General features: G+C 44.3%; 1 protein-coding gene across 1 annotated transcript in view; it reads left to right on the top strand.

Annotated features, from left to right (window-relative positions):
* Positions 1-24,807, top strand: part of LOC144693664 (ephrin type-B receptor 1) — a 540,104-nt gene that overhangs the window by 193,596 nt on the left and 321,701 nt on the right. Inside the window, exon 3 of the mRNA XM_078563531.1 lies at positions 15,663-16,344. Within this exon, the coding sequence (XP_078419657.1) occupies positions 15,663-16,344 (682 nt within the window). The remainder of the gene's footprint in view (positions 1-15,662; positions 16,345-24,807) is intronic.

Raw genomic sequence — 24,807 nt, 5'->3', positions numbered from 1 at the left:
GCACTGAGAAACAAAAATGGTGAGAGAACCAGCTGATGCTGAGTAGATTAAACTCCTTGAGAAAGGAACTTAGGAACAGGAGGAGACCATTCAACTCCTCAAACTGTACCATCATTATGATGTATTACGGCTTTTCAGTATCTTAACTGCATCAACCCATATTGATTCTATCTCTTTTATACCATTACTTAACAAACATCTATCCATCTCAGTTTTGAAATTTTCAGTTGACCTCCAACCGCAACAGTTTTTCTGGGGAAGAGAGTTCCAGATTTCTGCATCCTTTGTGTAAAGAGGTGCTTTCTGACCCTGGTCCTTGAAAAACCTCACTCTGATTTTAAGATGATGAATCCTTATCTAGACTCACCCCACCAGAGGAAATAGTTTCTCTCTATCCACTGTAGCAGCTCCTTTCATCATCTTCAATGGCTAAATATCTAGTTAATGAGATTTCAGGATATTGAAATAAATATAGACAAGAATGATGAAATGTCCTTTGGAATGTGATAGTTACTGTCCTGCAGGGAAATGCCAGGTGCAGGAAGCAACAGGCTAGAGACATGGTGATGGAGAGACACTCTGCTGCTTGGCTTGATTACCTCTGGGACTCCGGGAGTACTTACACAGCATTTAATCCCATGAGATTAAATAGTTATGGGTCAATTTCATGACAAGACAAGTGATACATGGCCTTTGGAAAAGATAGATTTGATGATCTTCTCCTGTTCCATACTTTTAATATTCCGTACCTTTTAAAGCTGGGCTTTTAAGTCGGATTCTGAATCTTTGGCATTCCTCCAGTCAGCTCCTGTCTCACAAACTAGCAGCAAATTCATAGAGGAGATTACAACTCACTCAAAGCCCATTCACTTTCATCAGGTTAAAATTGAGCATGTAGCTTTGGTTTTACATGAAGAGCCAACTACTCAAATCTAATCATAAAAGGACGAAAGGCTTGACTCTATATAGCACCTTTTAGGACTTCAGACCAGCTCAAAATGTTTTTACAGCCAAGGGAGTATTTTTAAAATGTTGTCACTGTTGTAATGGAGGTAACATAGCAGCCAATTTGTGCACAGCAAGCTCCCACGCACTGTAATGTAATAATAATCAGAAAATCTGGCTTTTAATGATATTGGTTGAGGTAGAAGTATTGGATGGGGCACTGGGATAACTTGAACACAAAAGGAAAATACTGCAGATACTGGAAATTTGAAATAAAAACAGAAAATGCTAGAAACATGCAGCAGGTAGGGCATCTGTGGAAGGAGAAACATGGAGTGAACGATTCAGATCTATGGCATTTCATCATTGGAATAATGCCCCTGGTCTTCTTCCAATTGTTGCCATGGGATTTTTTATGCCTATCCGACAGGGCAGATAGAGGCCTCGACTGATCGAATATCCTTACTCTTCCTTTCAGCATCAGCAGCTCAGGGCTGGGACCCAGAGCAGCAGGAGCTCCCTCTGACACCTGAGGACCATGAAGTTCCAACATCAGAAGTGTCACACCATCTCTGCCGGGCAGGGACCAGCGCAGATACTGGTACCTCGGTGGGCATCATATCTTTGGCTAGTGTCCCAGGGCACAGTGGTGAGGGCACTTCACAGTCGCTGGAGCAGCTGGCGGAGACAGAGAGTGCCGATGGCGCCAGCAGTCAGAGGACTGCACGGGCCCAGGCACATGCTCAGCCTGTTGCTGATGATGAGCCTCTGGAGTCGTGGGCGATGCAGCCAAGTTCTGACATGTGACCGGGTGCTCAGGAACATCTTGTGGAGATACATGAGGCTGTGCTTGGCTTGGTGTCAGTGGTGGAGGAGTCTACGTGGACCATCGCCAATGCATTGAGCCTCATTGCTGAGCGCCAAGCTTCCTCCATGGAGAGAGTGGCTACTCTCATGGAGGTGCAGCTCAAGGGACAGGATCAGGGGTTCCTGGGGTTGTGCTCGGACCTGCAATCCCTCACAGGGGCATTGACCTCATGTGGTCAGTGCCCATGTGGGCGGTGGTTTGGGCACCAGGTATCCCCCCTCGGTGCCCATCCATCTACGGTGAGCAGGGAAGGCCGAACGGACCTCACGTCGGCAGGGCAGCTGCCTGTTGTCTCTGCGGGCGCCTCTCAGGGCGCTCCGGATGAGGGTGGCAGCTCCTCCGTCTCTCTGCCAGTGACCGCAGCACCCAATGAGGCTGCGACGAATGGGGAGGTGCCAGCTGTGGAGCTGACAGCTCTCTCCCAGGCGGGGCCAGCACAGGCTCGACGGGCCAGAGGACGTCCGCCAAGGTCATCGAGGCCAACAGGACAGCAGGAAGAGCAGGCTGTCTCAGATGCCAGTGCCAGCGAGGGGGCACCACAAACACATAGCACCACAAACGTAAAATGAAGGCACCTTAGGCACACCCCGGGTTCATCACTGGTGGCATTTTGTTGGTTCCCCTAAGAGTTCCTTCTGATTGTGTGTGAAGTGCAACACTATTTTATTTCTGTTATGTCAAGAGGCTTTTGTTACAGCATTAAATTATGTCATATAAAATGGCTGGGGGTGCCTCTTTTCTTGGGCAGGTGCCTGGATTCCTGAGATTTGATGAGTGATTTGTGTGTCATTTACATTTATTGACTGGGCCCATCCTCAATGCTCCTTTCCAGACAGATTTTGCACTCGGGTCTTCAGGATGGAGGTGACAGGCCAGACTTGTGTTGGAGATCCATATGTGCTGTGCTAGCTAAAGGTTCCTTGGATTAGAATGTCCCGGGTGTCCCTGCCTCCCTGGAGTACGCCCGGGTCAGCGTCTACCCCCTCATCATTTCCCTGTGCATGCTCATCCTCGGACTCACTGCTGGATTCATCATGTGCAGCAGCAGCCACTCCGTCGACATCTTCTTCATCCACAGCATCTCCCCTTTCCAGCGCAAGATTGTGGAGAGCGCAGTATGCAACTGCTATCAGTGACACTCGATATGGGGGGTACTGCAGTGCGCCCCTGGAACGGTCCAGGCATCTGAAGCGCATTTTGAGAAGACCGATGGCTCTCTCCACCACAGCCCTTGTGGAGCAGTGGCTCCTATTGTACCGCTGCTCAGCTTCTGTTCTTGGATGGCGGAGAGGCTTCATGAGCCACCTTCTGAGGGGATAGCCCTGGTCACCCAGCAGCCATCCATCCAGCCGGGCTGGAGCACTGAAGAGCCCCAGCACCTGGGAGTGTCTGAGGATGTAGGCGTCATGGGAGCTGCCTGGGTACCTTGCACTGACTTGTAGAATCAGCATCCTGTGATCACACACTATCTGCACGTTCATGGAGTGGAAGCCCTTCCTGTTGACGAAGGCACTGGGCTCACCTGCTGGCGCCTTGATGGCCACATGTGTACAGTCTATAGCCAGCAATGGCTGCGAAGCCTCTGGCTCGCTCTGTCTGGCTGGCCTCATCCCAGTGGTGGTGGATGAAGGCCAATGCACGCCTGAACAGAGTGTCTGTAACCTGCTTGTCACAAGTGTGTAGAGCTGATTGGGAGACACCGCAAAGATCACCCACTGACTCCTGGAAAGAGCCGGAGGCATAAAAGTTGAGGACAGCTGTGACCTTTCGAGCCACTGGCATGGGGTTTCCACCCACACAGTTAGCTGGGCGCAAATTGGCTGCTGCATTTCCTGCATTACAATAGTGACTGCACTTCAAAAGCACTTCATTGGCTGTAAAGTGCTTTGGTCTACATGAAAGGTGACACATAAACAAAAAGTCTTTCTTTTCTTTTAATTATTTTCCCCCCTCCTGAAAGGGATTTGTATAATCTGGAATGTTCTGCCTGGAAGGGGGGTAGAAGCAGATTTAATAGTAATTCTCAAAAAGACAAAAGGTAAATCATCTCGCAGGACTGGGGGAGGGCGGAGGAGTCAAGAGGAATGAGAGTAATTGGAGTTTGAGTTGCTGCTATTCATATATGAAATTCCATCTATGGGGAAGAAATTAGTAGAGCTTTTATAAATGGCATCATGATGCTGTGAATCTTTGTACGTTAAATTAGTAAAATTAAAAAAAAAACTTTTTGAAATAGTTGATGGGGAAAAACAATAGCTGCCAAAACCTAGTACCTGACTATCTGTCTATCAGCATGGAGTCTGGGCAATTGTAGGCTCTGGTACCTGCTGCTCTCCTTGTCATACCGTCTTTCATCTTGTACCAATTAAGATGTAAAATACTGTGATTAGGATGCTTTCAGCTCACTTCCATTCCATTAATGCTACCTTCGATGGCCTGATCTGGAAAATACAGAAAAAAATATATTGGGTGATAATGTGCTGTCAAAATAATGCTGAGGCTAATGGCATTCACAATTATTAATGTGAAAACGCTAGAGTAACTTCAGATGCACTGTTAAACGTAGAAATCCAAAAATCACTGTCCGAGATGCACCACTTTATCATTAACTCTGTGAAAATGGCATCTTGCCGTCTGAAGTGAAATTACTGCATTTGCACAGTGAATCTGAGCTAACCTCACTACCAAAAGATAATTGTTCATTTTAACCTAAGTACCCTCTAACATGATAAAAGTTAATGGCACCAAAAATTAATCACAAGTGCAGACCTTCATTCCTTCAGGTAGTAATTGTTGTTGGAGATTTGAACAATGAAAAATGTAATTTTGTTTTACTTTTCCTTTCTCTTTTTTCTCTACCTTATTTCAATTTTTCCTTCCCTCTCTTCATTCCTCTTACTGTTTGTGATTTAACATTGAATTCACCCACTCTAATTTATTAAGCACACTATTTATTAATAAGACTTCAATCAGAATGGTTAAGGAGAAATACCATCAACTGTCCTGCTCATGTAGATGCCTGGTTTCCTTCACCTCACTATTACCAGCTTAAAGTATTAGTAGGGAAATGGTGTTGGAGGAATTGATGGGATTGAAGGCCGATAAATCCCCAGGGCCTGATAATCTACATCCCAGAGTACTTAAGGAATTGGCCCTAGAAATAGTGGATGCATTGGTGGTCATCTTCTGAGATTCTATAGACTCTGGAACAGTTCCTACAGATTGGAGGGTAGCTAATGTAACCCCACTATTTGAAAAGGGAGTTAGAGAGAAAACAGGGAATTATAGACCAGTCAGCCTGACGTTGGTAGTGGGGAAAATTCTAGAGTCCATTATAAAAGATTTAATAGCTGAGCCCTTTGAAAACAATGGCAGAATCGGATAGAGTCAGCATGGATTTATGAAAGGGAAGTCATGCTTGACAAATCTACTAGAATTTTTCGAGAATGTAACTAGTAGAGTTGATGAGGGGGAGCCAGTGGATGTGCTTTATTTGGATTTTCAGAAGAGTTTTGACAAAACCCCACATAAGTGATTAGCGTGTAAAATTAAAGCACATGGGATTGGGGGTAGCGTATTGAGATGGATAGAAAACTGGTTGGCAGACAGGAGACAAAGAGTAGGAATAAACGGGTCTTTTTCCGAACGGCAGGCAGTGACTAGTGGGGTACCGCAGGGATCGGTGCTGGGACCCCAGTTATTCACACTATATATTAATGATTTAGATGAGGGAGCTAAATGTAATATATCCAAATTTGCAGATGACACAAAGCTGGGTGGGAGGGTGAGCTGTGAGGAAGATGCAGAGATGCTTCAGTGTGATTTGGACAAGCTGAGTGAGTGGGCAAATGCATGGCAGATGCAGTATAATGTGGATAAATGTGAGGTTATCCACTTTGGTAGCAAAAACAGAAAGGCAGATTATTGTCTGGCTATAAAATGAGAGAGGAAAATGTGTAACGAGACCTGGGTGTCCTCGTACACCAGTCGCTGAAGGTAAGCATGCAGGTGCAGCAGGTGGTAAAGAAGGCAAATGGTATGTTGGCCTTCATAGCCAGAGGATTTGAGTACAGGAGCAGGGATATCTTGCTGCAATTGTACAGGGCCTTGATGAGACCACATTTGGAATATTGTGTGCAGTTTTGGTCTCCTTATCTGTGGAAGGATGTTCTTGCTATAGAGGAAGTGCAGCGAAGGTTTACCTGACTGATTCCTGGGATGGCAGGACTGACATATGAGGAGAGATTGAGTCGGTTAGGATTATATTTGCTGGAGTTCAGAAGAATGAGGGGGGATCTCATAGAAACCTATAAAATTCTAACAGGACTAGACAGGGTAGATGCAGGAAGGTTGATCCCGATGGTGGGGGAGTCCAGAACCAGGGGTCACAGTCTGAGGATACGGGGTAGACCATTTAAGACTGAAATAAGGAGAAATTTCTTCACCCAGAGAGCGCTGAGCCTGTGGAATTCGCTACCACAGAAAGTAGCTGAGACCAAAACATTGTATGCTTTCAAGAAAGCGTTAGATATAGCTCTTGGGGCGAAAGGGATCAAAGGGTATGGGGAGTTGGCGGGAGCAGGCTATTGAGTTGGATGATCAGCCATGATCATAATGAATGGCGGAGCAGGCTCGAAGGGCCGAATGGCCTACTCCTGCTCCTAGTTTCTATGTTCTATGTTTCTAAGTATCATTGTGATAAAAGGACAAGGTCAAGTCTAATTAACACTGTCCTGATGCATCAAATTATGGCCCGTTAAATATTATAGGAATCATGGGAAGTTTACAGCACAGAAAGAGGCCACTCGGCCCATCATGTCTGTGCCAGCAGAAAAATGAGCCACCCAGCCTAATCCCATTTCCCAGCATTTGGTCGTAGCTCTGAAGGTTACGAGGCCTGAGGTGCACATCCAAATACCTTTTAAATGAGTTGAGGGTTCCTACCTCTACTACCCTTTCAGGTCATGAGTCCCAGACCCCCACAGCCCTCTAGGTGAAAAATGTTTTTCTCATCTCCCCTCTAATCATTCCACCAATCGTTCCCCCTAGTCACTGACCCCTAAACTCCAAGAAGAATTAGCAATTGGCTGAATGCACTGAGAACTCAAGATCCACTTTTGACTGTACTATCTGTACTGTATTATCATGTAATGTATTACTGTACTATACTGTACTGCATTAACTGGAACAAAAACAAATACATTAACAGATTGAACATTAGTGGAGAAAAAAGTATATCTACCAAATATTGATCAAAAATTGCAAAATATGGGAGAAAAAATTGTTGTAACCTTTTTCCATCTGCTCCTTTAGATTGGAAGATTAACAAGTTTTGCTTTAACATCTTATTGGTCTGGGTGGAATTCCAGTCAAACATCAGCAACTTTCATCGGCTTGAGGTCTCATTAACATATATAATTAGGCTTCCTCTCTAAATGAACTGAACTGAAATATACCGGCACATAGGCTATGGACAGTTGGATGGTACGCAGAATCATCAGAGGCTGAGCAAAAGAACTCAATGTTCAATTTCTCATTCCCCACTTGTATAGATACACTTGGCAGTACATGTTACTGAGACATAAGGGAACCTAACTGTATAATTCTACCAACCATGGATCACATTAATCAAATGACCCAGACAACTGGTGATTTGACAAATGAATGCAGGAAGGGGTGTTCTTTGTACCAGGAGACAGTAGTTGAATCTGGCACCTTGGGTTTACTTTAGGAAACTGCTGCAGTGGGAACATGACAGATGTGAGATTTGGCAAGATCCATCCATGCCTAAACATTTTTTGTAAACTGAATGCTGATGTGTTACTGTGTGATGCAATTAATGAGGAAAGACAGAAAACATGAGAAAGACTCAGCAGCCCTGAGTCATCAACCTGAAACGTTAACTCTGCTTCTCTCTCCACAGATGCTGTCAGACCTGCCGAGTATTTCCAGCTTTTCAGTTTTTATTTCAGATTTCCGGCATCTGCAGTATTTTTCTGCTACAATTTATGGGCAGTTTGATTTTGGGTAATTGTAGCTTGCTCGGGAGGAGGACACTTCTTAAAGCTCTCCAGCACTCAGACTTTCCTCACCTCATGTCTGGGTGTACTGTAGACTAATAGAGATTGATTGTCCTCATTGATGCATTTAAGGGGACGCTAGATAAGCGCGTGAGGGAGCAGAGGAGGTTATACTGATAGGATTAAAGACAGTAGGATGGGAGGAGGCTCATGTGGAGCATAAGCACTGCCAGACAGGCTGAGTGACTGAGTCAACTGCATAGAAACAATGTAATTCAATAATGAATCAACCATTCCATTATCATTGTATCATGTGACTACCAGGGTGGTTAAAATAGAAAGATCATGGACTTTTTATCCAGAAATTCCTGTGTTGCTATTTAATTGTTGACCACACTTAACTAAGTCATTCCACCAACCAATAATTGCAATTAAATTTTCCCATCAACCAATCTATGATTAAGTGCTCACCGGAAGGTTACAGCTGACAGCTTCCACTTTATCAAACTGCTATAGTTAAAACTTTGCTTAAAATAAAGAGCATCAGTTAACCTGTAAAAGATCCTCCTGCTTCACATTCCTCAGTTTTACTTGTAATTATAAAGGTTGCATGAATAATACAATTAATTACATTGAACTTTGATTAATTCACTTGGTGTGAGTCAAACAGTGGAAGTGAACAGTTTGTCTGTGACCTCAGTACAAATATGAATTAATAGGGTCAGCATTTTATAGGGAATTAATTTGAAAAAAATCGCTCAGTGGAAAGCATTTTGGTTTTATACATAAGCTGGACTCAAATTGCCTTTTCAATGAGGAAGCTGTCAGCGCTGTTAATGAATTAATTTTCAAAATCAGTATAATTTTATTGCAAAATCCCAGGATTAAACTACTGAGGAAGCAATCTTAATTATCCGTGAGTTCAGTTGGGATTCAATTAAACCTGAAGCTACTGAGATATGATTTGAGAGCACCTGTAGGCTGCTCCTGCAGCCTGGGCATCATTGTGAATTGATCAAACATTTCCTCACAATATAAATGCCTGCCTGCTTTAATTGTCCATTAAATTGAGAACTGACTAACAATGAGTTGAATTGGCAGTATGGCAGAAGCAGAAGACAGCCGGCATTGCAGTTGCCTTTCCCTGAAACCAGCCAAAACTATAAGTGGAAGTGAATTCATTGGCTTAAACTGTCAGGTCGTCATGGAACTGACTGGTGGAAATTGTTTGGGATGGTTGGTGATGTGTTGACAGCTCTCAAACTGTTGCCTCAATGCATTTGTGTAATTATTGCAATCAGTCAGGGGAGTACATTGTTGGTGGGAGTGAAAAATTTAGCAGCAACAAGGGATGGAGACAATGAAAAGGTTATGCCACAATAGGGCGACTAATATTGCAAAAGCGTTTAGAAAGGATCAACAGATACACCCATCCATTGGCAGCCAAGAGAAGTGGATTCAGATGTGATAGGTGAAGATAAAGAGGAAGGGTGTGGGGTCACACGTGATTAGTGCAAGCATTCTCAGCTCCTGAGTTAGAAGGTTGTGAATTCCAGGGACCTCAGCACAAAATCTAGGCGGAACATCCAATGCAGTAATGAGGGAGTGTAACACTACTGGAGATGCTGACATTCAGACAAGACTTTAAACCAAGGCCTTGTCTGATTCTCAGGTCAATGTAAAAGGTCCCATGGCACAATATTGAAGAAGGGTTGGGGAGTTCTGCTCAATGTCCTGGCAAATATTTATCCCTCAATAATATCACTGAATGATTTTCTGATCATTATGTCACTGCTGTTTGTGAGAGTTTACTGTGTGCAAATTGGCTGCCACATTTCCTACATTACTAAACATTAAAAGTATTCCATCGGTTGTGAAGTGCTTTGAGAGATCCTGAGGTCATGAAAGGTGCTATATAAATGTGAACCATTCATTTGTGCACTTGTGAGTCTGAGCTAATGACAACAGCTCTCAGGGTTTATGGCTGCTGACAAGGTGTTGTCTGAGAGGAACCTGCAAGCCCCTTCTTGGCATCATTCTAATAGGTCCACATTGCAGCAGGGGAAAGGGAGGTGGGCGCAGGTTTAAGGCTGCAACTTGCCAATATTACTGTTGTTGTGCCAGCTCTATTGCTGCATGATAGCTGCATGTGTCCTTGCATGGCTTTGCTCCTGGTTCCCTGCTGACCTGGACCTCAGGATGTTCCAATTTACAGCCAATTAGTTACTTTTTAAAGTGCAGCCATCATTGTAATGAAGGAAATGCAGCAGCCAAAGTGTGCACAGCAAGCTCTAATACTTGCAACCCAGGTAAACGGCACAAGACCTTTTCCATTCTGTAGAAGTAGTAGAAGACTTTCTTCTGCCTGGGTGCATGATATTATTCAATATAATTATTTCATAGAAGGAATGTAATTGGGTTCTATTTTATCAGTAATCTCTCAGGGTAGAAGGATCAAATGACTCCTGAGCAACAAAGTGGAATGATCGAACAACATAGGTCTTCACTGTCAGTGAGAAGCACTGGAGTTCTCAGGTGTCTCTGTGAGATTCAACTTTTAAGAGGCCAGAAAACAAAAACTGAATGGTTCACAATTGTATTTGTCTTTTCTTGATCAGCAAACCTGAAGACTGCTGATTGCTGCTTCTCACCACAATATATTTTCAATATCTACTATGTAACTCAATTTTATCACATTATTTCAATACCTCTAAAATCTCATAAAAGCACCAAGATAGAGTGGGATAATATGTAAGTAAACAAAAGGACAAGATTGAAGTCAATGGAAAAGGTTCTTGAGAAACATGTATGATGCAAAACAGGTTACTGATTCACTATTAGCCCATTATGCACTTCTGTCCTGGCTCACAGTAAGCTTTTATTAGCAACAAAATAAACATAAGCCATGATTCCACTCCCTGTTCACAAGTTAATTATGGATGACAAAGGCCATCTAACCCAGTTCATCTCATCTATCCAGGATAACGTATGAACATACATATTAGGAGCAGGAATAAGCCATACAGTGGCTCCACCATTTGATAATATTGCCTACATTATACCAGTGATTACAACTCAAAAGTACTTAATTGGCTCTAAAGCAATTTTAAACATTGTGAAAGGTGTTGTATAAATGTAGGTTTTGTCTTTCTTTCATTACACCTGCAGGCAGTAGGCAGAGTGACTGTAGCAATGGAGAATTGGAGGCCCAAAGCTGATTTTCTAAGGATAATTAATCACGGGGCAATCAACTGATGTGAGAAAAGTGGCTACAAAAAATCACTACATTTAGAAAACAATTCAACTCTGTAGCTAATACAACCTTGCCATTCTGATTTCTCTGGTGCCAACCCACTAAATACCTAAATGGCATCTGCTCCTTTTATGCTAATGACACTATTCCCAGGATTGATGTCAATCAGACATCACCAGTAGCTCAGGAAAAATGTACAGTAGATTGAATTGCTGATCTGAATTTTTCAGAGAAGAATGATACAAAGTACATAAATTCAGTGCAGCCTTAACTCAAGAACTGTATTGTTTCCACTTCCTCCAGAAGTTGTCATACAAATTGTGTTGTACACTGTGAATTTACAGCCTAAAATGGAAAAATGTAATTAATAAATAAGAAACTCCAACAGCAAAAAAGAGTGACACACCCCACCCCATGCCACGTTACCCCTGCCACCCCATCCCTACGCCCCACACCTCCATCAGCCCCCAACCTCCCCCACCCCTCCAACAAACCTCCAACCTACCCACCACCCTTCCAGCAACCCCAACCTATCTCCCACCCCTTCAACACCCCCAACCTAACCCCCACCCCTCCAACACCCCCCAACCTACCCCTATCCCTTGAACACCCCCCCAACCTACCCCACCCCTCCAATACCCCCAACCTACCCACACCCCTTTAACAGCACCCTGACCTCTCCTACACCCCTCCAATAGACTCCCAACCTCCTCCTACCCCTCCAACAACCCCCAATCTCCTCCGACCATCTTGCCCCTCACCCCCACCACATCCAATTGGCGGGCTTTTCAAAAAAATCAGAAGCACGAAGCTGCTCGTAGGTCAGAAGCAGCAGCCACAGCGACTCAGTGGAATTGACACTGCCACTGACAAGCCGGCTTTATAAAACATCGGAACTCAGCCCGAAGGTCCCGATTTTTTTTAAAGTCGGTTTTTCAGGTCTTCAGTTCTGCCTCTGGATGTTCAGACTGGGGGTCAAGAAGCTCTGCTAAAAACAAAGAGCCCTCACCCCTGTCACACACCCCACCCCCTTCAACCAGCCCTGGGCCCCAGTGTTTGGCACCGTCTGCACCCTCCTCTCCTGGGCCCTGGACATAATGAGCGATTAATCTGTTTTACTGATGCTGATAAAGGGGTAAATATTGGCCTGGCCATTAGGAAAAACTTCCTAGCTCTTTTTCTGAATGTTGACATGGGATCTTTTATGCTCACCTGAGAGGGCAGACGGGGCTTCGGTTTAGGAGTTGGCACCTCCAAGAATATAGCGCTCCCTTGGTGCTACACTGGGAGTGTCAGCCTAGATTATGTGCTCCAATCTCTGGAGAGAAATTTATAGACCTTTCTTCAAATGTCCCCTTCTTCAAACAGAGGAGGAGAAAGCATGTTTATAAGTGCTCCGGGGACATTAAAACTGCATCCTGTGCTTGTTTCAAACAGGAGAGTTTTAACATTATCTGCTTATGCAACAAAACTTGCAATGACTGCTTCCCATGGAGTATTCAGGAGGACAGAGTTTATGACAATAAACACAAATTTCAATAAAATTGTTCAAGAAACACTAAATGCCTCTGATTTGCCAAACAATTATCTTGCCACCTAAAATGTTGGCACAGTCTATATTTTCTGTACAGATGTCATTAAAACAAAATTAACTTCCCTATATTTTCCTCGGCAGTTGAAAAACAGTGCTTATTGATTTGAGGCAAATTAACATTAATTGCTCACTGAAAACAAACAGTTCAATTGCAAGGCAAATAAATAAATAAAAGATTGTGCCGGCTGCAAGCTCCATGATTAATTCCATTGTGTGGATGAAGAAAAACATTCCTGTTAGAACAGCCTGCAGCATAATTCCTTGTTAGATCGTAAAAATCACATTAATGCTTGCAAACGACATGTTTGGAGTACAATTATTGCAGTCATTGCAGGAATAAACTTTAAGTAAACCCAGATAATGTTTCCTAATGAGTGGGTATCCAGTGAGTGATGTTTCTTATCGCCTGCTAACTGGATTGGGATATATCCAAGTATCCAATTGCTGAAGTGGGATTACGTTGTGATAGTCAATGGTGATAAACAATCATTGAATAGCCACTGATCAATATTTTACTCTCACAGCCACAGTTAATGTGAGGAATGAACATAGAAGAAGCAAGAGGTTGTCACCAGAACCTTCGAAGGTCATCCCATAAACCCCACCCCTGTTAATGACTCCTTTAGCATATTAAGGACTCTACTATGTTCCCCAGTTCCCCATTTGTTTTCCCTAATCCCCTTTTCAGGTTCCCCGATCCTACCTCAGTCCCTGCTCCTTCTCATGCCCAGCACCATCACCCCTCCCCACCCATCCATAAGTGAAAAGTGGATTAAAACTGTGGCTCCCTGTAATTAAGATTTTATTTCACACATGCTCTGTGCCTGGCATTACCCCAGCTCCTGGCATTGTTTCCAGATTCGCTTCTTTGAATGCTGAACTCAGAATTACTGACTGAGTTTGGCATATATTTGGCTTTTGATCTACAAGGGAGTCAAGAGTTAAGAGGAATGGGCAGGAAAGTGGGGTTGAGGCCACAATCAGATCTGCCATGATCTTATTGAATGGCTGAGTCGGCCCGAGGGGCCGAATGGCCTACTACTGCTTCTAATGCATGTGTTCTTATGACTGACAATGTCTGACTGGGAGTTGAGCAGAAGACTGGGGAACAGAATAAACCCACGGGTGATGGGCTTGGGTGTGGCTGGGATTGGGAGATAGATGTGTGAAGAAGCCCACCTATAGCTATTGGAAAGTAGGAGAGTATCAACTTGGCTCAGTTGGTATACTCTTGCCTTTGAGCAAGGGAAGTCATGGGTTCAATCCCCATTATTGGACTTGGTGAATTTCTCTCAGTACAGATCCCCAAAATCATCAGCATCTACTGTTTTTTTGAACACAGCATTATTGGAACTGCTAACCCTCCATGATTGTCCAGGAGCCCTGAAGAAATTAAAGATTAATCCCCTGGAATTCCTGTGAGCAACCTAGGAGAAAAATTATAGAGGTGTTAAAAAATTGTGTTTTTTTTAAATATTTTTATTTGGGCACTTTTGCTTATTATTTGTAAAGAAATTGGAGGCTGAGGGGGAAAAGAAACAGGGCCTTGGAGATGGGAGGTCATGTGGTGAAACCTCCTGACGTGCATCCACATAGCGACCTTCTGCACAGCAGAAGCCGGGATGTTCAACACTCATCAAGAAGCAAAATACTGCAGATACTGGAAATCTGAAATAAAAACAGAAAATGCAAGTTATGGTAGAACCTGTGGAGGAGAAACAGAGTTAATGTTTCACAGCCTTTATTTTGGACTCAACATTCAGTTCAACAATTTTAAACCATTATCTCTGACCCATTTTGTTTCCTCTGCTTGTTTTGGCGTTTCCCTTTTTCCTTTCAGTCAGCAGCAGACCTACTCCAGGCACAGTTTTTTTTCTTTGTTTAATTCCTTGCCCCACCGCCATTCCCTTCATCCCGGTGGGATAACTTGTTCTGTCATTCAATCTCTCCTGCCTTTCACCCGATCGCAGACCTGTCCTTGTCCCATACACTCCCTCCTTAAAACCTATCACATCTCTGACCTTTCCCAGTTCTGGTGAAAGGTCACAGGCTTGAAACATTAACTCTGTTTCTCTCCTCAGACGCTGCCGTAACCAGCTGAATATTTCCAGCATTGTCTGTTCATCACTCAGTTTGTCCCCCGTGTTGTAACAAGGTTTTAGACAAATGAATGCAATGTGCATTTGCTAACCTAAGCTTCAAACCTGACGATGTCTGGGCATTTTAACTCCAAAGCCTGAGTTAAAAGCCACTTGTCCAGTTCTCACCCCTCCCCATCTCTGTCACAGCTTCCAGCTCTACAGCCGTCCGAAATATCTGCTACCTTCCCCAACTCCGACTTCTTGTGCATTGCTGATTTTAATCCCTCCATGATTAGTAGCTGTGCCTTCAACTGCCTTGGCCCTAAGCAGTGGATTTCCCTCCTTAAATCTCCTTAATCTCTCTCTTCTCCTTTAAGGCATTCCCTAAAACTTACCTCTTTCACCAAGCTTTTGGTCACCTGCTCGTGTATCTCCTTATGCAGATCAGTGTTAAATTTTGGCTGGTAGCTCTCCTGTGAAGTGTTTTGCTATGATAAAGGTAATATAGAAATACAAGTTGTTGTTAATTTTGGAGATGGCAGGGAAGTTCCAAGCTGGTCGTTCCTGCCAGAAATCAGGTGGATAGGTTTCAAAGCAAACCTGTTCTCTCTTTAAAAGGAAATAGGATAATAAGAATCCCCCTTTAAAGAAACAACTTTCCCACATGAAAATGTGTTCCTGATTTGGAGAATCTCTGTTTTAGAGTAGTTCTATTGTTACAAAATCCTGATTAAAAGGATGACACTCTTTAAGTAGAAGGTCTTGTCTATCTGTGTTTCAGTGCTCAGTGCAGAATATTTTACGTCAGATGTGTAGACAAAGACACGAGGAAGCACCAAACCTGACCGTGACTGTACTGACTTGGCGATATCTGCCCTTGTCTTTTTTTGTTTCCTTGCAGTGGGAAGAGGTGAGCGGCTACGATGAAAACCTCAATACCATCCGTACCTACCAGGTCTGCAATGTCTTTGAGTCCAACCAAAATAATTGGCTGTGGACCACATTCGTCAACCGCAAGGGTGCCCAGCGCATTTACGTGGAGATGAGGTTTACTGTGCGTGACTGCAGCAGCATACCTAATGTCCCAGGTTCCTGCAAAGAAACATTCAATTTGTATTACTATGAGACTGACTCTGGGCTGACTGTCCAACATGCAGCTCTGTGGGCTGAGATGCCATACCTCAAGGTGGACACCATTGCTGCGGACGAAAGCTTCTCCCAGGTGGACTTTGGCGGCAGGCTGATGAAGGTCAACACTGAGATCCGCAGCTTTGGACCTCTCAGCAAGAATGGCTTTTATCTGGCCTTTCAGGACTATGGCGCCTGCATGTCGCTCCTCTCCGTCCGTGTCTTTTTCAAGAAGTGCCCAAGTGTCATTCAGAACTATGCCACCTTCGCTGAGACCATGACAGGCACGGAGAGCACCTCACTGGTCATTGCCAAGGGCACCTGTGTGCAGAACGCTGAGGAGGTCGATGTGCCCATCAAACTGTACTGCAATGGTGACGGAGAATGGATGGTGCCTATAGGGAGCTGCACCTGCAAGGCAGGCTACGAGCCAGAAAAGGCGATGGCATGCAGAGGTAAGACTATGACATGCCTGTATGAGACAGTGGGGATGGCAGCAAATATTAACACCTTCCCTTGGCAAACTTTGTCTGCCCTCTTTTGGTGTTTGCGTCACTTAGTTCATTTGTTATATGATCTGATGGGAAAAAAGGTGGTTCAACTGCTGTTTTAATTTGACAACAGCTATCTCCATATTTGGCAAGGAAGCTAAGCAAACTGAGTGGGTCAGGGTCACTGTGCATGATGCATTTCAGTAGGATGTTACAGAATGACACCCTGCGAGTACCAAAAATGCCAGATTGTGGGGAGGAAGTGGTGAGCTGGCACATCCCCTGATGTACCATGCATATATTTTACATACATCGTGTATATCCAAAGTGTATACATGTTTCATCCATTGTTATTCTACCCTGTGACATATGCTGCACCATTATTGTAGCATATGTCTCTCTATAGGACACAACCATGTGGATTATAATGCAGCCATAGGGTTATCCACAGCATGTTACAAAGGAACAGTAAACCCTGTAGAAAATTAGCAAAACAAAACGTGCGTTTATATAGCACCTTATATCTTAAACATACCCCAAATAGGGCTGGATTTTACACTACTACCCCACACAATCCCACCGACCCCTAAACCCAGCCGGGTGTGTTTTTGGGGGGGAGGCATGTCAAATATGATGGGTGGCTCACTCACCATCTTCTTGCCATCCCGACCCGGTCCCCATAATACAAGAGGTAGGCAGGTGCCAAAATCAGTAGCGCGCCTGCCATTTTGAAATAAATAATTAATGGGCAATTGAGCTTGTTAACAAGCCAATTGACCCAAATATTATGCTGCCCACGTCATAATATGGTTGGCATGGGCGGGCAGGCAGGCGGGAGAGGGAAGGCCAACTTTTTAAGCAAACTGGTTAAAAGGCAGGTAGGGTTGAGGGGGGGCACATCATTCAGTGGGTGCCCTGTGTGTATACTCCCCTTTGGTCCTCCCAACCTGACCTCCAAAACCTGCCCCCTCACTCACCCGCCCCTCCCTAAGCTCCCTGATCACTCCCTGTACATTACCCACAACCTATCTCTCACCAGGATATATGTCCTCTTCATCCTGGGGCCTTCTTGCAGTCCCAGCAGTGTCCCCTACAGAGTTCTGGCACTGTTGGGACTGGTAGAGCTACCGGTCAATCAGAAGTCCCACTCTCTCATTCCCCCAGCAGCGCTTCATTGCTGCGGGGGCAGCCACGTTGCACACCAGTTGGAGCGGCACCAACCCTTCCTTTGGTGGGGGGATGAGTAATACACGCCCTCTATCACCACCCCCCACCCCCATAATATTCAGCCCATGGGCTCCAGAGTTGGTCAGCTGGACAACAGGCATTTTTATAGCTTCTTTTGTATCTGTTCTTGCGCTACCCTGTACCATATGGTGAAGGTTTACTCAGTTACTAGTGGCACTTTTAATACACATGAATGTCAAAGGGGGATGGTGGAATATCCTGCCTCCTTTACATAATCTAAGCTGTCATTGTGCAGTGCTTGTGTGTACAGACACATTACAGTCATGGGAAATGAGTAACAATTACAGTTATAACCCCAGGCAAATATCAGATGTAGTACTGAGCAGGTTAGATACTATAGTGCATTCTGATCCCAGATGAGCAACCCCCTGGTCCTGAGCTCCAGGGTAAATTGCAAAATTGAATTCAATGCATTTATTAATTTGTCGACTGGCACCAGATAAAAAAAACTATAAAAACCAAACTGATTCATCAATGTCATTCATAGTAGACCCATCGAGTACAAAAGCAAGGAAGTTATGGTGAGCCTTTATAAAACACTCGTTCAGCCTCAACTGGAGTATTGTGTCCCGTTCTGGGCTCCACACTTTGGGCTGGATTTTATGTTCTCCCCCGTGGTGAGTTTGGAGTTGCGGAGGGCATTTAATCAGGTGAAGGATGGGGACCCAACCACCTTCCTGACTTCAGCCTGATTATACCCATGGCGAGATGGTTGGTGGATGGCCTTCCCACCCCACTGCCAGTTGAGGCCCTTATGGGCCCATTAATGTTCAATTCAGGTGTTAACCTAGCAGCAGGCAGGCCTGCCACTATGACATACAAACTTGTATGGGTTGCTTGTGGTGTCCCAGGGGTGGCATCTCATTCAAAGACACTCAGTGCCTGATTGAGAGACCCAGCATCAGGAAGGAGGGGAGCCCATTGAGAGTCATCCCCTGCACTTGCTGCTGACCCCTCTACCTCCCCTTCCCCCATGAGCCTCCCACTTCACAAAACCCTTCCCACCATCACGCACCTCTGCCTGGCTCACACTGCGATCCTGGGCCCCTGGTGGATGTATGTCCCACAGCAACCACCGCTTCCTGATGGTGCTGCTGAGAAAAGAGCTGCCAGCCTCTGATTGGCCAGTTGCTCCTGGTGGGCGGGATATCCTACCCCTGGGGGTCCTGATCCCATGAAAGACCTGCCAGTGGTCTGTTAAATGCCTAATTGGCTCGTAATATGATAAGCCTTTCTAGGAGGAGGAAACGCAGGTCTCTCACTGGCCCTCCACCCAATGGTCAAGGCCCCCATCACCTCCATAAAATTTCCCACTTTGGGATGGATGTGAAGGCATTAGAGAAAGTGAAGAAAAGATTTACGAGAATGGTTCCAGGGATGAGGAACTTCAATAACATGGATAGATTGGAAAGGCTGGAGTTCTTCTCCTTGGAGAAGGGACGGTTGAGAGGAGTTTTGATGGAGGTATTCAAAATCACGAGGGATGTGGATCGAGTAGATGGGGAGAAACTGTTCCCATTGGTGGAACGATGGGCAACGAGAGGGGCCAGATTTAAGGTGATTGGCTAAAGAAGCAATGGCGACATGAGGAAAAACTTTCACACAGCGATTGGCTAGGATCTGGAATGCACTGCTGAGGGCGTGGTGGAGGTAGATTCGATCCATGGCTTTCAGAGGGAATTGAGTAATTATATGAAGAAAAACTTGGGCAAAGGGGAAGGGGCAAGAGAGTGGCACTAGTGGAGTTGCTCTTGCAGAGAGCCAGCACAGACATGAGGGGCCGAATGGCCTCCTGTTTTGTAACCATTCTATTGATTCGCTGCTGTGCTTGGTCTGGTTACAAGTGACTCCAACCCCACAACCAAGATAGTTGATTACTGATGTTCTCTGATGAAGCATTGACTGCACCAACAAAGCAACAGGGAAAGTGGACCATTGACATTTCTCAGAAGTAATACGAATCATTGGTGACATTTTGTTTCCCTGTCTGCTGGTTTGAGTCACATGTCTGCAAGGATGTATGTCCAATAAAGTGATTGTACCGTGACCAAAGTTGAATCTATGCCAGGCCAATGGTTCTGGCTTTAATCAGGAATGTGTTGATGCAGGAAGGTTGTTAATGGTGTCAGGAGCCTATCAGCTTTGTTGATAGAACCCGTTCAAGGATGCATTCCCTGTTATGTGTTTCATTGAGATAGCACTTCACTTGTCCATCTGGTGTAATAGAATTATGTTCATGTTATCTTGTGCAAGACTTTGAAACTGCATTAAACATTTTGGAAATCATTCAACTGACAGTAAGGTACAGTCACAGTGAAAGGAAAGGAGTAAATGGTGCAGCAATACTGTACTAAAATATCACTGCCTGCATATATTGGTTAAATTTAAAGACTAAATTAGGCTAAAGTCAAGCTTGTACACAGAATGTGGAAAAGCGATGAATCTGTTATTATGCTGTTCAGCTCTTCTTACACTTGTCAACTTGCGCACAGTTATGCAAGTATTGCTTTTTTATGCATTCACTTGCCAGACAGAAACTCTTTGTACCTTTCAGTTGACTTGATAGTTATCACATACTGTAATTATGCCCTCCGGCTGACAGACTTGCTTTAAGAGCACTCTGTGAGCCATTTTGACATAGGTTTTTATCAAGCATGCTAGGCCCTAGTGAAGTCCTTTTCACATCCCCCCACTTCCCTCTCCTAATGCAAAATAGGACCTGTCTCTGGCATGCTTTAATCCCATGTTGTGATTTTAAACACAGCAAAAAACGAGCACCTTAGTGTTTCAAGCTTGTTGATTTGAGAGTGCAAAGTTTAATGCTTTAAATACATAACATGACATCAACCTCAATTAACATACCTGAGCTTCCTTTCAAAGAGCCCCTGAATGACATTTTTTTCTGGGGGTGTGGAAGGGGCTGCAAAGGTGAAAGAATTAGAATGAGTAGTAAATATTAAAGGGAATAGGTCATAGGAATTGAAGGGATCATTCAGCCCCTTGAGGCTGCTCCATCATTCTATTTGATCATTGCTGACCTCAACTAAATTTTATCCCCGTTTGCTCGATACCCCTTGATATCCTCACCAAACAAAAATCTATCAATCTCAATCTATCAAAGTCCAATTGTCCCCCAGCATCCAGAGCATATATTGAGGGAGAGAGTTCCAGGTTTATTTATTTATTCATTTATTTTATTCATTTACGGGATGTGGGCATCATTGGCTGGGCCAGCATTTATTGCCCATTCCTAATTGCCCTTGAGAAGGTGGTGGTGAGCTGCCTTCTTGAACCGCTGCAGTCCATGTGGTGTAGGTACACCCACAGTGCTGTTAGGAAGGGAGCTCCAGGATTTTGACCCGGCGACATTGAGGGAACGGCGATACATTTCCAAAAAGGATGTTGAGTGGCTTGGAGGGGAACTTCCAAGTGGTGATATTCCCATGTATCTGCTGCCATTATCCTGCTAGATGGTAGTGGTCATGCGTTTTGAAGGTGCTGTTTAAGGAGGCTTGATGAGTTTCTGCGATGCGTCTTGTAGATGGTACCACTGCCACTGTGCGTCGGTGGTGGAGGGAGTGAATGTTTGTGGATGGGGTGCCAATCAAGCGGGCTGCTTTGTCCTGGATGGCGTCAAGCTTATTTAGCGTTGTTGGAGCTGCACACATCCAGGTAAGTGGAGAATATTTCATCACACTCCTGACTTGTGCCTTGTAGATGGTGGGCAGGTTTTGGGACTCAGGAGGTGAGTTACCCATCGCAGGATTCTTAGCCTCTGACCTGCTCTTGTAGTCATGGTATTTATATGGCTAGTCCAGTTCAGTTTCTGCTCAATAATAATCCCCAGGATGTTGATGATGGGGGATTCAGTGATGGTAATGCCATTGAACATCAAGGGGCGATGGTTAGATTCTCCCCTGTTGGAGATGGTCATTGCCTGGCACTTGTGTGGCCCGAATGTTACTTGCCACTTGTCAGCCCAAGCCTGGAGATTGTCCAGGTCTTGCTGCATTTGGACATGGACTGCTTCAGTATCTGAGGAGTCACGAATGGTGCTGAACGTTGTGCAATCATCAGCGAACATCCCCACTTCTGACCTTATGATGGAAGGAAGATCATTGATGAAGCAGTTGAAGATGGTTGGGCCTAGGACACTATCCTGAGGAATTCCTGCAGCGATGTCCTGGAGCTGAGATGATTGACCTCCAACAGCCACAACCACCTTCCTTTGTGCTAGGTATGACTCCAACCAGTGGAGAGTTTTCCCTTGATTCCTATTGACTCCAGTTTTGCTAGGGCTCCTTGATGCCACACGGTCGAATGCTGCCTTGATGTCAAGGGCAGTCACTCTCAATTCACTACCTTGTATGAAACAGTGCTTACTGACGTCACTCCTGAATGACCTGGCTCTAATTCTAAGGTTAGGTTTCCTCATTCTGGATTTCCACACCAGAGGATATTTTAATTCTATTTTGACTGATTAAATCCTTCTATCATTTCAGACACCTAACAACTCAACCATCTAAACTCCAGTGAATACAAGTCCGGTTTAGGCAAACTATCCTCATGATTTAACCCTTTCAGCCCTGTTTATCACTCTGGTGAATCTCTACTTTTAAGACTAATATATCTTTCTTGTAAGTGCAGTACTCAAGATGGGGACTTGCCAAGATTCTGTGCAATGGGAACATCACTTCCCTACTTTTGCATTTCAATCCTCTTGAGATATAGGCCAGCATTCCATTAGCCTTTTTGATTACTTATTATACCTGAGTGTCCAAGATTCAACAAGAAGGACAAGGGCAGCAGATAGATGGGAACAGCGCCACCTGCAAGTTCCCCTCCAAGCCACACACCACCCTAACTTGGAAATATATCGCCGTTCTTTCACTGTCACTGGATCAAAATCCTGGAACTCCCTCCCTAACAGCACAGTGGATATACCTACACCCACATGGACTGCAGCGGTTCAAGAAGGCAGCTCACCACTACCTTCTCAAGGGCAATTAGGGATGGGCAATAAATGCTAGTCCAGCTAGCAACGCTCACATCCCCTGAACAAATAAAAAAAAATGTTTACATGGATATCTAAACCTCTTGGCTCTGCCACAATTTCTGCCACCTCACTATAAAGGAAATATTCTGATTTATTTTTCCTGGATCCTAAATGGCTGCCTTCACATCTCCCCACATTGAACTTTATCTGGCACGATTAGGTTGTCTGTGAAAGCAAAATACTGTGGTGGGTCTAGAACCAGGGGACACGGTCTCAGAATAAGGGGCAGGCCATTTAAGGCTCAGATGCAGAGGAATTTCTTCACCCAGACGGTGATGAATCTTTGCACTGCTCTCCCCCAGAAGGCTATGGAAGTTTAGCTAATGAGTATGTTCAAGACAGAGATCGATAGAATTCTAGATACTAAAGACATCAAGGAATAAGTGGATAGCGCAGGAAAATGGCATTAAGGTAGAAAACCAGCCATGATCCAGTTGAATGGAGGAGCAGGCTCGAGGGGCTGAATGGCCTATTCCTGCTCATATTTCCTGTGCTGGAAACCTGAAATAAAGACAGAAAATGTTACAAATGCTCAGCAGATCAGTCAGCATCCGTGGAGAAAGAAACAGAGCTAAATGTTTCAGGTGCCCCATCGTCCCCAACGAACAGCCTGCTTCTACCTCCTTTCTAAGACCCAGAAATGGCATTGCCCAGGTGGACCCATCATGTCAGCCTGCTCCTGTCCCACTGAACTGATTTTTTCCTATCACCGTTTTATTTTGTCTCACCTTGTCCAGCCTCTTCCAACCTACATCCATGACTCTTCCAATGCCCTCCATCACTTTAAACGTTATACCATGGACACCCAATCTCTGTACACCTCCGTCTCCCGCCAGTATGGACTGAGGACTCTCCAAACCTTCCTTGAATAGAGGACCAACCGGTCCCTGTCCACTGCCAACTCCTTCTGCCTAGATGAAATTGTTCTCATATTGAACAACTTCTCCTTTAACACTTCCTCCAAATAAAAGGTGTTACTATGTGAATCTACATGGGTCCTAGCTACACCTACCTTTTTGTGTGGTATAAGAAACGTTCTTTGTTTATGTTGTACACTGCATTCACTCTCCTCCTTTGCAACTTATTGATGTCTATATCTGCTGTTTCTTGCTCTCACCCTGAACTGGAAAATTTCATTAACATTGCTTCCAGCTTCCTCTTTGCACACCTTCACATGGCCCATCTCCGACTCTTCCCTTCTCTTTCTCGATTTCTTTGTCACCATTTCTGGAGATAGGCTATCGGCCAATATTAATTACAAGCCCACTGACTCCCTCAGTTACCTTGATCACATTTCCTCACACCCTATTTCCTGTAAGGGCTCTTTTTCATTCTCTCAGCTTCTCCATCTCTAATGCATCTGTCTGCCGATGCAAAACACAACTAAGGATAAATCATCGATCTGAAATGTTACGCATTTCTCTCTCCACTGATGCTGCCAGAGCTGCTGAGTATTTCCAGCATTTTCTATTTTCAAACATACCCCATTTTATAATTTCTTACCCCAATCCACATGATTTTTGTGCCTCCTCATTTAGTGTCATCTGAAAACTTGAATGTATAATTCTCTAATTCTTAATATAAGTCATTGATAGAGATGGTAAAAAGCTGAGGCCACAGTACAGATCTCTGGCGAATACCACTTGTCTGATCCCATCACTTAGAACACATTTGTTTTATTCCTACATTGTCTCCTACCTCTTAACCAACTACAACCTTACAAGGTTACCTCCTATTCTGTGTGCTGTCATTTATGCTCATGATCTCTTGTTGAGAACTTTATCAAATGCCTTCTATAAATCAGTATAAACAACATCCATTGAACCTCCCTGTCCATCATGCTAGTGACCACCTCAAAGACTTAATAATCTATAATGTTGGGGCGTTCATCAAGGGATTGAAGCATTATCAATGTTTCAAATTATCTGAGGGTAAATTTCAAACAGATTCTTCCTTTTCACATTCTCATTCTAATATTGTTGTTTTCTCCCCTGAAGATTTTCATTATTGTCAATAGACACAAACACCCTCTTGGATCCTTGTCCAAGTATAAAACATACAGCAGTGGTGCAAAATTCAATTGTATATTGCTACTTTTGGATAGTGGCTTGCAAGCAGTAAAT

This window comes from Cetorhinus maximus, chromosome 19, assembly GCF_964194155.1.
Source record: "Cetorhinus maximus chromosome 19, sCetMax3.hap1.1, whole genome shotgun sequence".
NCBI classification, from domain to species: domain Eukaryota; kingdom Metazoa; phylum Chordata; class Chondrichthyes; order Lamniformes; family Cetorhinidae; genus Cetorhinus; species Cetorhinus maximus.
Note: the sequence above shows the minus strand (reverse complement) of the source record. Positions and strands in the feature narration are given on the sequence as shown.